Below are 13,947 nucleotides of genomic sequence, written 5' to 3'. Positions count from 1 at the left end.
GTAATTTGTACCAACTTACAGTCCATGACCCGTCAATATAATGGGTATAAGTAGCTCTAAGAGAATCTAAGTTAGACCCTTTTACGCTAATATACACATCACTTCTGAATTTGGTGCAGTTTCACAATTTCTACCATTAGCAACAGTGGGATACTGTGGCATTTATACCTCGTGTTTTTTTTTTAATTTGAAATGTTGTCAGTAATACAACTTCTCACATTACTTCAGTTCAAAAAAGCTTCAGAACCGCCACTTATCAATTAAAAATGTCTTAGTTTTCCTGTATCAAATCCAAACTGAAAGCTGACAATTCTTTTTTATTAGACAATGTGGGTGAATTAATATCTTTTATTGGACCCATTTGATGAGAGAGAGAAGCTTTTGAGCTCTCTCACCAACAGAAGTTGGTCCAATAAAAGATATTTGCCCACTTTGTCTCTCTAATATCCTGGGACTGGTATGGCTACAAAAAAACTGCTTACAATTTTTATTTATTGTATGATAATTAGTGTTGCTTTTTTATTTATTGTATGATAATTAGTGTTGCTTTGGTCATGGGTCAATAGAATCTTGAGAAGCATGTGATAGATGTGTAATCATGTTGCTGAATACACTACTGATGAGTGTCGTATAAGAATGTATACGGAATATAATTCAATAGAATAGCGTCACAGTGGGGCTGCCTTGTAAACTAGTTCTTTGTCTTTGGTAGGTAAGTACCACTTAAAATGTTAGGGTTCCTTAATTTGACATATATCTTGGAATATTATTATCCTACCCCTTTTAGTAGCAATCTTTTAAGTTCTCCCTTTATGGAATACATTGATGCAAATGGTAGCATCTTCATTGCAGATAAAAAGACTTGTGGGCCTCATGAATTCCAGTGCAAAAACAACAACTGTATTCCAGATCACTGGAGATGCGACAGCCAAAATGACTGTGGTGATAATTCAGATGAAGAAAACTGCAGTAAGTAAATCTTGCAGCCTATTCAATAAACAGTAGGAAACTTTTTTTATACTGATACGCTGTCCATTTGATTTTATCTATCCTACTCTTTGCATCGTCATTTGTAGAAACATTTAGTCTGGCACATTCAGAATCAGTTGACCTGAATCCAAAACAACGACTCTGAAAGTCTCATATTTGAATTATTTCCATAAAGATCTGTAGCCAATTAAGAGAGTATCATGCACAATTCTGCAAAATATGAATATGCAATGGAACCCTTGACATATGAAAATAACGTTAGAGGGTAAGTGGAGAGCAAGTTAAAAACTGACGATTGGCTAATCTGACTTCTCTGTGTGAGGGTGACTCCCGTATTTTTTGTATTCAGGTATATCCATGAGTCAGCAGCATCACTGAGTCAGCAAACTCTCATAACACTTTCCCAAGAGCATAGATACCTGTGAACAATGGGAGGTGTTTCAGGCAAACACTGCCAGCCTGTTACACTTTGTATATTCAGTAGGGAAATTTCCATATTTTAAAGCTAATCAGGTTCACTTCTGAAGTCCTTATTCACATTGACATTCACATTACTCAAAAAGTGGTCCCCATTAAAGCTAATGGAACTAATTCACCTTGTTCCTCTCTGTGAATATGGAGTGCAGATTAGGGCTTCTCGCATACATTTGGAAATGTATGAGCTAGCTTCTACTCCGAATGAAGACCTGTAACACCAGCTTTAGCTGAATAATGTGTGACATCTTCACAGAAAGGGGTGAGTTCCTTTCATTTTTGAGCCCTGAAATGTAATCATGAGTCAAAGGGGCAACATCTAGCCACCAGTATCATTGTTAGGCATTTTTAGAGACAGAATCCCATGCATTGCTTTGTACTGCTACCCCCACAGTTTAATAGCTGGGTTCTTATATTTTTTTCTTTCTTTCTTATAACATCCAAGAACAGGCTACATGTTTGGCTTCTTGCCAATCAGTGTGGAAGACCTCCTGTCCTCTCTTCAGAGATCTGAATGTGTTATTTGTAGTCAGTCTCTGTGAAGTAAAACATTTTGGTCAGAATTTTCAAAAGTGGATGACTAAAGTTAGGCACCCAAATCCACATTCAAGACATTTGGAGGCATAGGTACTCAGCACTTCTGAAAATCAGGCCATGTAATTTATAATCCTAACTATAGATTTATGTGCATAACTTTAGGCATTTCCCACATGTGAAACTTTTGTGTACAGTACTATGTTTAAATACAATAGATTTAGCTATCAGATGAAAGTGTTGTCTAAAGGAGAAAGTGTCCCATGGCTTCTATTAATCATTAAAAGCCATTTAGTGTTATAAAGTTTCAGTCAGTTTCTCCATATTTCAAACAATGTGATTTCTTTGAAGTTCGGAACTAACACAGTCCTCTGAACCAAATAATGTGTGAGTTGGCCTTATTCTTTCATGTTCTTAATATCATGGATCTCCAGTTCTACTTGTCTCTTGTATTTGTTTCAAGATGCTGAGGAGGAGGCATGGTTTAACTAAAAGTGAGGAGCTAGGCCACATACAAGTAGTTTTTCTCTGCTTATTTGTATGAAACTCACATTGGTGTTTGTGGGCTGACTGTGCACATATATAAGAAAAGGAGGATGCTTCACTTTAATACCTACAAATACTCTTCATCTAAACTATGGATCTGTAGAAACTTGAATGTAGAAGTATATATTCTAAAACTAAAATTATCTTTATGCACACAAAGTTTGAGGGTTAAAAGTTTGAGAAGTAAATAATACAGCATCTTAAGTCATTAATAAGCTTTGCAGAAAAAATACCATGTGTACCATGAATATATACTTTCAATTTGCCATGCATGAATTGGTATTTATTTATGATCTAATTAAACCTCCCTTTCAGTCCTCAGCTGCTCTTTGGACTCCCAGATAAAGACATCTGTAGTATACTAATGACTATGGGTAAAATTCACCCTGCATAGAGGACACACATACACACAGCCTATTTATCAAGTAACTCCCATTTAAATCCTAAAAGCAAGACTTAAGTGGTGCACCGTGTGACAGAAATGGTAATTTCCTGCAATATCTTGGTCAAACTTTAATGAATTAAGTTAAAGCTTACTGAATGAAGTTTAGGTATCTTAGGAGTTCATTGTATTAAGAATGCAAATGTTTTTGTATTATTGTGCAATTGTCTGCAACTTCTTTGAGGAGGAGATATGGCTAATATAAACCCCGGGAGATGTTGTATTCTTCAAAGGAGTCTTTGAAACAATGTGCTTAGACAAACAAAGTTGCGTGGGATTCCTAGGAAATATTTGGAAGGCAGGGAATGCAAATTACCCACCACCAGATCCATCCTTTTGAAGCTGTTCCTTGAAGAGAAATCCCATTATCTGGCTGATTATAATTACCTATTCACAGTCTCTTCAAAGACCCAAACTGGATAAAGGAGTGGCTCTCAGATTCATGAGTGTGCTTGTTCTGAACCAAGGTGGTTATGAAATTGTAACCACAACACAACCCCTTAGTGTGTGTTGAAGGACTGTTCACTGACCAGAGCCCTGGTTGGTGTGATCTCTGGTAAGCTTATTAGCATGCATATGGGTTCTTTTGTTGTTTCTCTGTAATGCTTTTACCTCAAGAATAAACATGTTTGCTTAAAAAGAGCTGTGTGGAAATTTAACTGTAGCAATTACACTATTTACCATCCCTGAGGTGAAAAGTAAAGCAGGCCTGCTTAGGCAGATTGATTTCATTGGGGAATTCCCAGTGTAGGTAGAGAGAGCTGTACAGCCTGGAAATACCCCATTCAGGGAGGAGAGAGAAGTGCATCTCTTCCCAAGAGAGGTGATGACTGGGAAGCTAGAAGCCTAAGAGTGGGTGCCCTTGCTGGATCATGAAGGGGGAATACAGGTATAGTTACCCTGAACTGAGAGACATAGGCCTTTGGCAGTTTGTCTGCATACTGGTGAATTTTGCTCTTATGTGCTCTTCTGGCTGTTACTCAATATTTGTAAAAACTTTTCCTTTGGTTTCTCAAATATATATTTTGCATCTCAGTAAAAAACAGGAGATTGGTACCGAAGTATTAACCTACAAAATCATGATATCTCAGGGAAAATATATAAACTAACCTCGCGGTGTTTGAAATAGATTTATAAAAACCTTTATATGCTATCTCACCATTACTAGAACTAATTGTAATGAAACAAAAAATATATGAAAATAGAAGTACAAAAGCATTCGACAAAATATATTACACTTCATATGAAGGTAAATTGTTCATGACATATATGAATTTACAAAGGGTTTGTCAGGCAGCGATATCAGAAAATGAATTGTTTCTCAAGGGTACTAAATGCACTAATTGCCTTCTAGAAATTCAGCTCAGGTATTTACATCTACCTTTATATAACATCTTCAGACACACAGGGTTTTATGGGAAAGGATTTTATTAGCAGTGATATAGAGCATCGGTTGGAAAATGTAACAAATGTGTAACAGTTTTTCATGGAATTATTTACTGTCAATGTAACATGAAATAACCGTGTAGAGAAAATCATTCTTTAGTATGACTTAACTCTGCTTCCTGTACAGTGTAACTGAACTTTATCACTCTTTCCCTATCTGTGTACCCCTTGTAACCCATAAGCCCATACTACTCATTTTTTCCAATGTCTTGAGCCTTTCACTTAACTTTTATATAACTGATTACGAATGTGTTCGTTGGTCTTGAGCCAAAGCTCACTGAAGTCATGAGGAAGACTTCCATTGTCTTCAGTGGCTTTAGTTCAGACCCATTACAAACTTCTTTGCAATAAAATACCTACCTTGAAGAATGATCTTGTATTGGGAAGTCCTTCTAAAAACATTAAATCCAAGGAGGTCAGCCATCAGCCATTTGTGCCCCCTCCCAAACAACTAAATGAAGGTTGTAAAGAAGTTTACAGCCCTGGTGACCTAATTCTGAATGTGAATACATTGGAATCAAAATGTAGGGCATCTTTTATCTCCCTTCACTCTTACTGAAGATCTTTCCCTGCCCCCCCTCAAAAAATATTTTCTTTTTCAGGTAAATATTTATTGTAGAGAATACTGTATAGCAGTCAGCTGTCTTGTTCCTGTCTAAAGGAAAGTAGCACACACTTTACTGGTATTAATCAAAGAACATAAAATCTATATAAAACTGAAACAAAATGAGGAAAATAATTTAAAATGGTTTGAAACTAACCAGAGTAGGAATACCTGTTACTGTCGCTAGGTAATCATTTCTAAGCTGGTTTTTTTTTTAACATTTCTTTAATATAGATCATAATCCTATTCCCTTGAAGTCAATATAAAATCTTCCATTGTCTGCGGTTTTCTTATTCGCAGTAATCAATAATTGGTTATTGCCTGCTATTTAGCATGATGATTTACCCTACAAAATCAATTTTATAATGTAAATTTAATATATTGAACTCATATTTCTTGATCTACATGTGGGTCTTTTCATTTTCCTTTTAAATGTATACATTTTAGGAAATATCCATAAGCTGCATATTTATGCATGTTCAGAACTGTATAAGATGGTACAAGAGTGTAAAAGAAATACAGTCAAACGAAATAGGTGATTATATGAGGTGAGTTTTCAGGAGAAAAAAACCCAGTGCTTTCCAGTCATTCACAGACTCTTACCCATGAAGGAGTTGGTACATAAAAAGGAACTGGGAAGTTTCTGTTCCTTATTCTATGTGTATCGGCAGGTAGTAATCGATCTATCGGGGATCGATATATCACGTCCCATTAAGATGCAATATATTGATCCCCGAATGCGTTCCCCGTCGACTCCGGAACTCCACCGGAGTGAGCGACGGTAGCGCAGTCGACAGGGGAGCTGCGGCCGTCGATCCCGTGCCGTGTGGACCCCCAGGTAATTCGACCTTAGATACTTCGACTTCAGCTACGCTAATCACGTAGCTAAAGTTGCATATCTTAGATTGATCCCCCCCCAAGTGTAGACCAGCCCTTACTCTGTTAATACCTATTATATTACTATCAATATGTGTTCCTTTTAGTAACACTCTGTACATTGATGTGACAGTAGCCCTCTAAGTTCACAATAAATCACATGGATACATGCCAGAGACATTGGAAATTTGTTTTCCAAACAGACAAATGAGAATTTCAAGCAATGTGTGCATTTTCCCCAGCATCAGGACTCTGGTTATAAATAATTCGTTATCAGTATAAAAAACCTGATTTGCTTACATTTCGAAAATCAGTACAGAAACATGACAAATACATATTTGCATGTGAATTACTTTTTCCACAAATTATTTAATTAACATAATTTATCATATTTTGGAACCTCCAACCCATTGCATATTGAGCAGGAACAGAATCAAATGACAATGGAATGCTCAAATATATGTGCAATGCACTGTGGATTTAAGAAAAATAAGATAAATATGTGCATAAACTTGAAAAATCCACCAGTGTCAACATTTGATCTCTTTGTATGGAAAACTACTGCAGAACTAGTTCAGTTAACGTACGTCTGTTCACACCATGATGTTCCTAGTGGAAGTGACTGCACACTTATGTGCGGATCCTGCAATCCAATCTGCTTAGTCTGTCCCTTACACAAATACAGAGCAGCTTTGCAATAATGGGGCTGTGCACAGGTGCATGGGTCTGCCTTCATAGGTCAGCTTGCAAAATCGGAGCTTATGGGAAGAATAGATGCATTGGATCTTGCAGAATTCAACAGTCAGACTACTTGGTGCTGATGGCAATATACGTGTATTTCACTCTTAAATGCTTGAGCAACATTTTTCAAAATTAGTCTCTGATTATGGGGTGGTTTAGTTTTTGGGTGCTTTGCTTGAGATTCTTTGTATTTAATTTCCAGAAGTTCTTAAATGCATCCAACCAGGGCTGGTGCAACCCATTAGGTGACCTAGGCAGTCACCTAGGGCGCTAGCATTTGGGGGGTGGCATTTCGGGTCCTTCGGCAGCGACCGCGGCGGCTGGATCTTCGGCGTCGGCGGCATTTAGGAGGAGGGGGCAGAGGGCGCGGGGAGGGCCGCCTGCAGCAAGTAAGGGGGGGGGCACGCAGGGGAACTCCCCGCTCCAGCTCACCTCTACTCCACCTCGTCCCCTGAGCACGCTGCCCCGCTCTGTTTCTCTCCCTCCCAGGCTTGCGGCGCCAAACAGCTGATTGGCGCCGCAAGCCTGGGAGGCGGGAGAAGTGGAGCGGCGACACCGTGCTCGGGGAGGAGGTGGAGCAGAGGTGAGCTGAGGCCGGGAGCTGCCACACATCTCCCCGGGCTGGGGGTAGCTGCCGCGGGGTGGGGGGGAACGCCACAGGGTGGAGGGGGGGAGCTGCTGCGGGGGGTGGGTGCCTCAAGGTGGAGAGCTGCCACAAGGCTCGGGGAAGGGGGGAGGCGCAAGGTGAAAGTCTAGCCTAGGGTAGAAACATCCTTGCACCCAACCTGCATCCAACTTTAGTTGCAGTTAGTAGGCACTCTGATCAGCAGTATGCTCAGTATTTCTGATAGGCACCCAGAATCATAAGCTACTTTTGAAATTATTTGCCTTACCAATTTTTTTTCATGTTGTTCCCATTTTGAAAGATAAATTGTGTTTTTTTTTTAAAAGGAGGTGGGGATCTGTGGATGCAATTGGCACTTATAAGAAAGGAAGTGTATGTATGTGGGAGGAAGGGGAAAATGTCATATGGCAGTTACTAGATTGCTTTATTGCTTTCAGAGAAAAGTGATGACTACTAATCTATGTGTGAATGCTTTCCTTCAAAATGTCTTGCTGCTAAGTATGTCACTAACCATAATATAGGAAAAAAAGAAAAAATTCCCAATACATTCTTTCAAAATCCTTGCAATAATAATTCACACTGACTAATGCTCTAATAGGTCTCATACATGGAAATTGGGACCTCATTCTTGCTCTGAGTGGACGGCATCAACTTCTGCGTCAGTGGATTTTCACTAGAGACAAGTTTGAAAAGCATGAGCAATCTATGGTACAGAGTATTTTCGGCATCAGTCCAACTGAATTTAAGACTCCTCAGCCTTGCTCTGCCTTGCACAGAGCAGATCTCATTAGTCTTCATCTTTAAGTTTGTCTGATTAGGTCTTTTCTGTTCAGAGGTGTTAAAAATGACTGAGAACCCAGAAAAGGATTAGGAGGAAGATCTGTAGATACTACTATTGTGGCAGGAAATTACAACAGGAGCTGACAGGGATGGGGTGTTTTTCATTCCAAGCTTCTGAACAGGTGTTTATAGCAGTCACTCTCAGAAGCTACTGCTTATGAAGAGAAGGAACAAGTCCTTTAGGAATAAATAGCACATAATTTTTACACTAGAATTCTGGTTTCCTCTGTTTTTTCTCTTAGAGCTCTCTTTTGTAACAGCTTGGTCACACGTCAATGTTCTCTCTTCCGCATCTGTAAAATTTAAGAAACCAGCTGCATTAAAAAGAGAGAGCCCGACCACCTGCTCTTTCAGGTCTTACAGGCAGTGTGTCCGTATCTGAGTGGTGTGAGGGTTTAAATGTATCTCAGACTTGGGCAATAATTTGTTTGCTCCCACATGAACAATTTCTTAAGACAATTTGGACTTAAGACTCCCAATACTTAGATGAAAGGCCGTATGGAAAACAACCTCTGACTTGATCTGGTGCTCACCAAATTCTTCTCTATCACTGAGATCTCTTTTTTTGTATTCACCCTTTCTGACGACTACCTTGGCTCTTTCAACATAACTCACTTGCCTCCTTCTCCTCATCCTACTATCTGATCCTTAAGTGACTCCCAATCCATCAACAACCATGACTGTCTCTGCTTTCAACGCCCTCTTCCCTGCCCTCTTTCATTTCCTCCATTAACTCAGTTATAAATTCTTCACAGTTTGCCATCCACCATTCCTAACTCATTTGCCCTTCTCTCTAATCACAAGGTTCCACCAGTTAACCTGTATTCCTAGCTCACCTTCACCATCTGCTTCTTTCACTCTTGTGCTCACATTGCTCTGTCTCAGGCAGAAGTCCCACAATTGTTTGGACTTTCTCCACTATGAATGCTCTGTCTCTTCCTCAATTTCTTCCATCTCCATAGCTAATCAGCTCAACTTCCGCACACACATCCTATCCCACAATCCTTAACCCAGCAACCATTTTGCCACATTTCACTTCCTCTGGAGCTCCCCACTCCTGCACCTTTCTTCTTCTCTGTTCAGGATCCCTCTGACTTCTTCAAAGAAGAAATTGATGATATATGATAGGACCGTCTCCCTTTTTTCATTTCCTTTTTTTCTCTAACCTGTTTTTCACTCATAAGGAAGTTTCTTGTCTGCTTTTCTCCTTTAAATCCTCCAGGGGCCCACATCCCATCATGCCTTGCCTCCACTCTCACCTTTCTCTTCAACCTCTTGCCTGTCTTCTGATTAATTTCTTTCCCCAGAATAGAAGCATGTTTTAGTTTACCTGCTCACAAAAATCCCACCTTTGGCCCTATCTGCTTCTCCAACTACCATACCATCTCCCCTTCATCTCCAAGTTCATTGAACATGCCGTCTACAACTGTACTTGGAGTTCCCTCCTTCCAATTCCATCTTAGACCCTTACCAATCCCTCTTCTCAGTTAAAAAATAAAAAAGCAGGAATCACAGCAATATAATTCGAACCTCCTATGTGAATTCTGCTTGGTCTGTCCGTAACTATTTATACACTTACAAAAAGGTGTATAAATATGCTACAGAAGTCCAAGGGTCCCTTTTCTTCTACTTCTCCCTCTTATTAACAGGTCCGGGAAAAGTTCCATTTCTAGTCTTGTGACAGACCCTTTGATAAAATGGGTGACAACTAGTAGTTATAACAAAAAAACAAACCTGCCAATAGTAGATTGTTTTTCTGCATATGGATAGCAACTGCTCATAAGTATTTAAAAGCATTTGGCAATGTACAGAGTTATGCACTATAATATAATTTAATGTAAAGTCTATTCATTGTTAAATATCATTTACAGTTGTGTGAAGAATTATGAGCTAGCTCAAAAGATATTCTTTCTAAGGATCTGTCATAAGCAAAGATTTTTTATTTTTAGAATATTTTGGCACAAATTCTTAACCATATGAAAAATCCTTATTACAACTGTTTGATTAATATTTTCTGTTTTTTTAAAAATCATTCATTCACATTTATTTGGCTAAAAGTAGCTTGTTTTGTGTAATATTTTCTGTTCCTTCCTTGTGGAACTTAAGGGTATAGTTTCAAAACAATATTAAGGCTATAAGTATTTAATTATTTTCTTTCCTTCAGAGCCTCAAACCTGCACTTTGAAAGACTTTCTCTGCGCAAATGGAGATTGTGTTTCTGCGAGATTCTGGTGTGACGGGGATTATGATTGTGCAGATGGCTCAGATGAGGTAGGCTTCTTCACAGGCAAAAAGAAAAAAAAATCCTTTACAAAACTGAGATCAAAATACAGCTTGCTGAAGCAGTATTTGTGTCCCCCCCCCCTCACTGGGAAGCAACAAAAAACTCCATCCTTAGCCATCAAATATCACAACCACCAGGTGAATGCACAGAGTGGGGAAGGAAAATAGAACTAATGCTACCAGTTATATCTAAGAGAAATTTTCATTTAGCTTATGTAGCAGAAGCTTGTCTTTTTTGGAGGAAAAGGATGTGAGTACTGTTCCCTGTGCTGCAAGTGCAGAATATAGTCACCTGACAATCATACTGTCTGTGTATATACATTTCGCAGCCTCAGATAGTTTCAGTATTTACATGTTCTGTTTATAGTTTGCACCCATTTACTAATATTCACATTCTACCTCAAGTCAACATATGCAACTCCTATTAAAAGCAGTGGCAGTTGCATGGAATAAGGGAATGAAGCCCCTTGATGATGGAGCACAGGGTATAAGCAGATGGTAAAAACAGTACTTCTGATATAGAAATATTATTAAGTAAATATTGTAACTATCAGAAATGAGAGAAATTGGAATTATACATATAAATCTAGAGCTGTAAATGGCTCTAAGAAATCAAAGAAAGTATAGAATCCTTTAGGATTGCTAATTATATACATACTAAAGATATTTATTGATAGCATAACTGAGTTCTTCTTCCTACATTGATAAATGCACACAAATCTGCTTGTTGCTCTATGCTGTATCTGATCATGGTAAAATTAACTTTATTTTTTTTTCTGTAATAGTGTTGTTTTCCATCATTATATGTAGCTCTGCTACGTCTCATACATTTCTCTCAGATTTCTTTGAAATTTGCTACCACTGAGGATGTTGTGCCCTGATATCCTTTTTGTTTCAGTCTTCTAGTCTTGCCATCCTATTTTGAGCATCTTTTACTATTGAACATTTAAGTAGTTTAAACATTTTTAATAAATTTTGATACAGGGTAAATGGTTTCACAAGTAAATAAATACATTTGATAACACTTTATTAAGTAAAGACACCCCATAGAGAGCAGGCATCAATATATTAATAATAGTTTGGGGGAGGAGTTAATTACATTAATATTTACAGGTTAAAGTCTGCCAAAATTATGATCAGGACACCATAATTATACTACTAACAGTGACTCTCAAATGAGGTGCCAGCTATCCCATTGGAAAAACTGTGCCCCTTTTAAAAGAGTGCTTTGCTAATTAAGGGCTCAATTCTACCACCTTTATTCACAATCAGTAGTTTCTTATTGTGTAGCAAGGTACTTCTCATTGTTGAGTAAGGGTGGCAGAACTGGGTCCTAGCCATTCTGACTGGCTGACCATTTGCAAATGTTTTATATAATACCTTTATATTAATAGATATACTCAATTATATTGTTTTGTTTATAATAGCGATACTGTGAACCTGGTTGTTCAAAAGACCAGTTCCAGTGTTCCAATGGTCAGTGCATATCAGCAAAATGGAAATGTGATGGTCATGAAGACTGCAAATTTGGGGATGATGAGAAAAATTGTGAACCAGGTAGGTCTATATAAGTAATCATTAAATTTTCCAGGAAAAAAAAATAAAAGTATTAAAAAGATATGAAGAGCAGAAAAGAAAAAGTGAGTAAACAAATCAAGATGAGGGGTATCAGAAATAACAAGCACATGGCTCAGTAGGAAATTCATTGGTTTGTTGTATATGTGCTCCTTTTTGCAAAGAATTTCTGAAAAACTGATTTAGTTTCACATTACATTTCCAGATATGAAATAGAGAGTTCCTAGGGTCTGACCATCCATCCCAATGGCTTAGACCAGTGGTTCTCAAACTTTTTTACTGATGACCTCTTTCACATAGCAAGCCTCTGAGTGTGACCCCCCCCCCCCTTATAAATTAAAAACACTTTTTTATATATTTAATACCATTATAAATGCTGGAGGCAAAGTGGGGTTTGGGGTGGAGGCTGACAGCTCGCGACCCCCTATGTAATAGTCTTGTGACCCCCTAAGGGGGCCTGACCCCCAGTTTGAGAACCCCTGGCTTAGACCATGTGTTTTTCATTATCTCCCTGAATGACATGGTATGCTTGAGGATCGGGTGCAGCAAACCACAGTGCTCTTGAACTACATTGTTACTGCTACTTGTGGCTGGGCATCCATAGAGCAAGCAAACAGAAGGCTTAGGAGAAGGGGGGAAATATTGTCCTGTGGTGCATATATGATACTAGGAGCAGAGCTCGAGCATTTTTAGTCTGAGCTCTACTATAAGAGTTCCTGTGTAAAGCTAGGCAAGACATTTAGTCTGCCTTTTACTCAATTTCCCATGCTGTAAAATTGGGATAATAATGGTTAGCTTCCTCACATAAGGAATGTGGTGTTTAAAGCATAATAAGGTACTATAAGATCTTCAGATGTTAGGGTTATGCATTATTTATAATAATATTAGTATTCATTATTAAAATTTAGAAGAGATGTTCTATTTACCTGATATTATTCTGCACAGTAGTAAAAAAATACTTGAGCTGTTTTGTTTTTTGTCAAATTACCCTATACCTCTGATGATTATATTGGAAACAATATACAAGATGCACGTAATTTTTTGTTAGTTTCATTGTGTATTTTGGCCCCGAACCTGTACTGTAATTTGCTAGTGCTGACCTTTGTGCCCATGTAGAGTCTGATTGAAGTCACTCGTACTCTGTAGAGGCACCAGGGCCCATACCCAGAGATCTGATGCATAACTGAATGCCTTAGAATGTGGAGTCTTTGGGATGAGAACCTTGTCATTTTTACAGTATAAAGTGCCTAACTCAATTCTGATGCAATATAAATACAAATGATACCCTACTCTTACTACACATTTTCTTTAGATTATTGAGATAGTTTGTATTAAATATATGGTGCCCTTCACCTCATATCTTGCTTAGAGTGGAAAACATTTTTAGTGCCCACCCCACTGAAAATGTGCAAACAAAAAAAAAGGCAGGGGGAAGGTTTGGAATCCCTGAATATGATGATTAGATGCCCCAGAAAGTTGGCTCCCAAAGCATCCATCGTGACCACCCACCTCCCTTAAACCAGTGCTGGGATGAGAGGCCTGAGATCTGAATTCAGTTTCCATTGCAGAAAAGATTTGTTGTGTAACATGGGCAAATTTTTTAATGTTTTTGTGCTTCAACGTTACCATCTGTAAAATAGAATATTTTCCTACCTTACAAGAGTAATATGAGGCTTAATTCATTAATTAATAAAATTCCCTTGTTTACAGAGGGCCTGCACAAGACCTCATAGACTCATAGACTCATAGACTTTAAGGTCAGAAGGGACCATTATGATCATCTGGTCTGACCCCCTGCATGCTGCAGGCCATAAAACCGTCCCTACCCCTTCCCTGGACTCTGCTGCTGAAGTCCCCAATCCTGTTATTAGTGACTTCAATCGGCAGAGACCCTCCTGCTAGAGATCCCTGCCCCATGCTGCGGAGGAAGGCGAAAAACCTCCAGAGGCTCAGCCAATCTGCCCTGGAGGA

The 13,947-nt window shown here is 38.6% G+C and overlaps 1 protein-coding gene across 1 annotated transcript in view; it reads left to right on the top strand.

Annotated features, from left to right (window-relative positions):
* LRP1B (LDL receptor related protein 1B) overlaps positions 1 to 13,947 on the top strand; it is a 1,261,104-nt gene that overhangs the window by 1,117,168 nt on the left and 129,989 nt on the right. The window contains exons 68-70 of the mRNA XM_065561615.1: positions 853 to 969; positions 10,283 to 10,389; positions 11,829 to 11,958. Coding sequence (XP_065417687.1) covers positions 853 to 969; positions 10,283 to 10,389; positions 11,829 to 11,958 — 354 coding nt within the window. The remainder of the gene's footprint in view (positions 1 to 852; positions 970 to 10,282; positions 10,390 to 11,828; positions 11,959 to 13,947) is intronic.

This window comes from Chrysemys picta, chromosome 11 (assembly GCF_011386835.1).
Source record: "Chrysemys picta bellii isolate R12L10 chromosome 11, ASM1138683v2, whole genome shotgun sequence".
Classification (NCBI taxonomy): Eukaryota; Metazoa; Chordata; order Testudines; family Emydidae; genus Chrysemys; species Chrysemys picta.
This window is presented reverse-complemented; position numbering and strand designations above follow the sequence as displayed.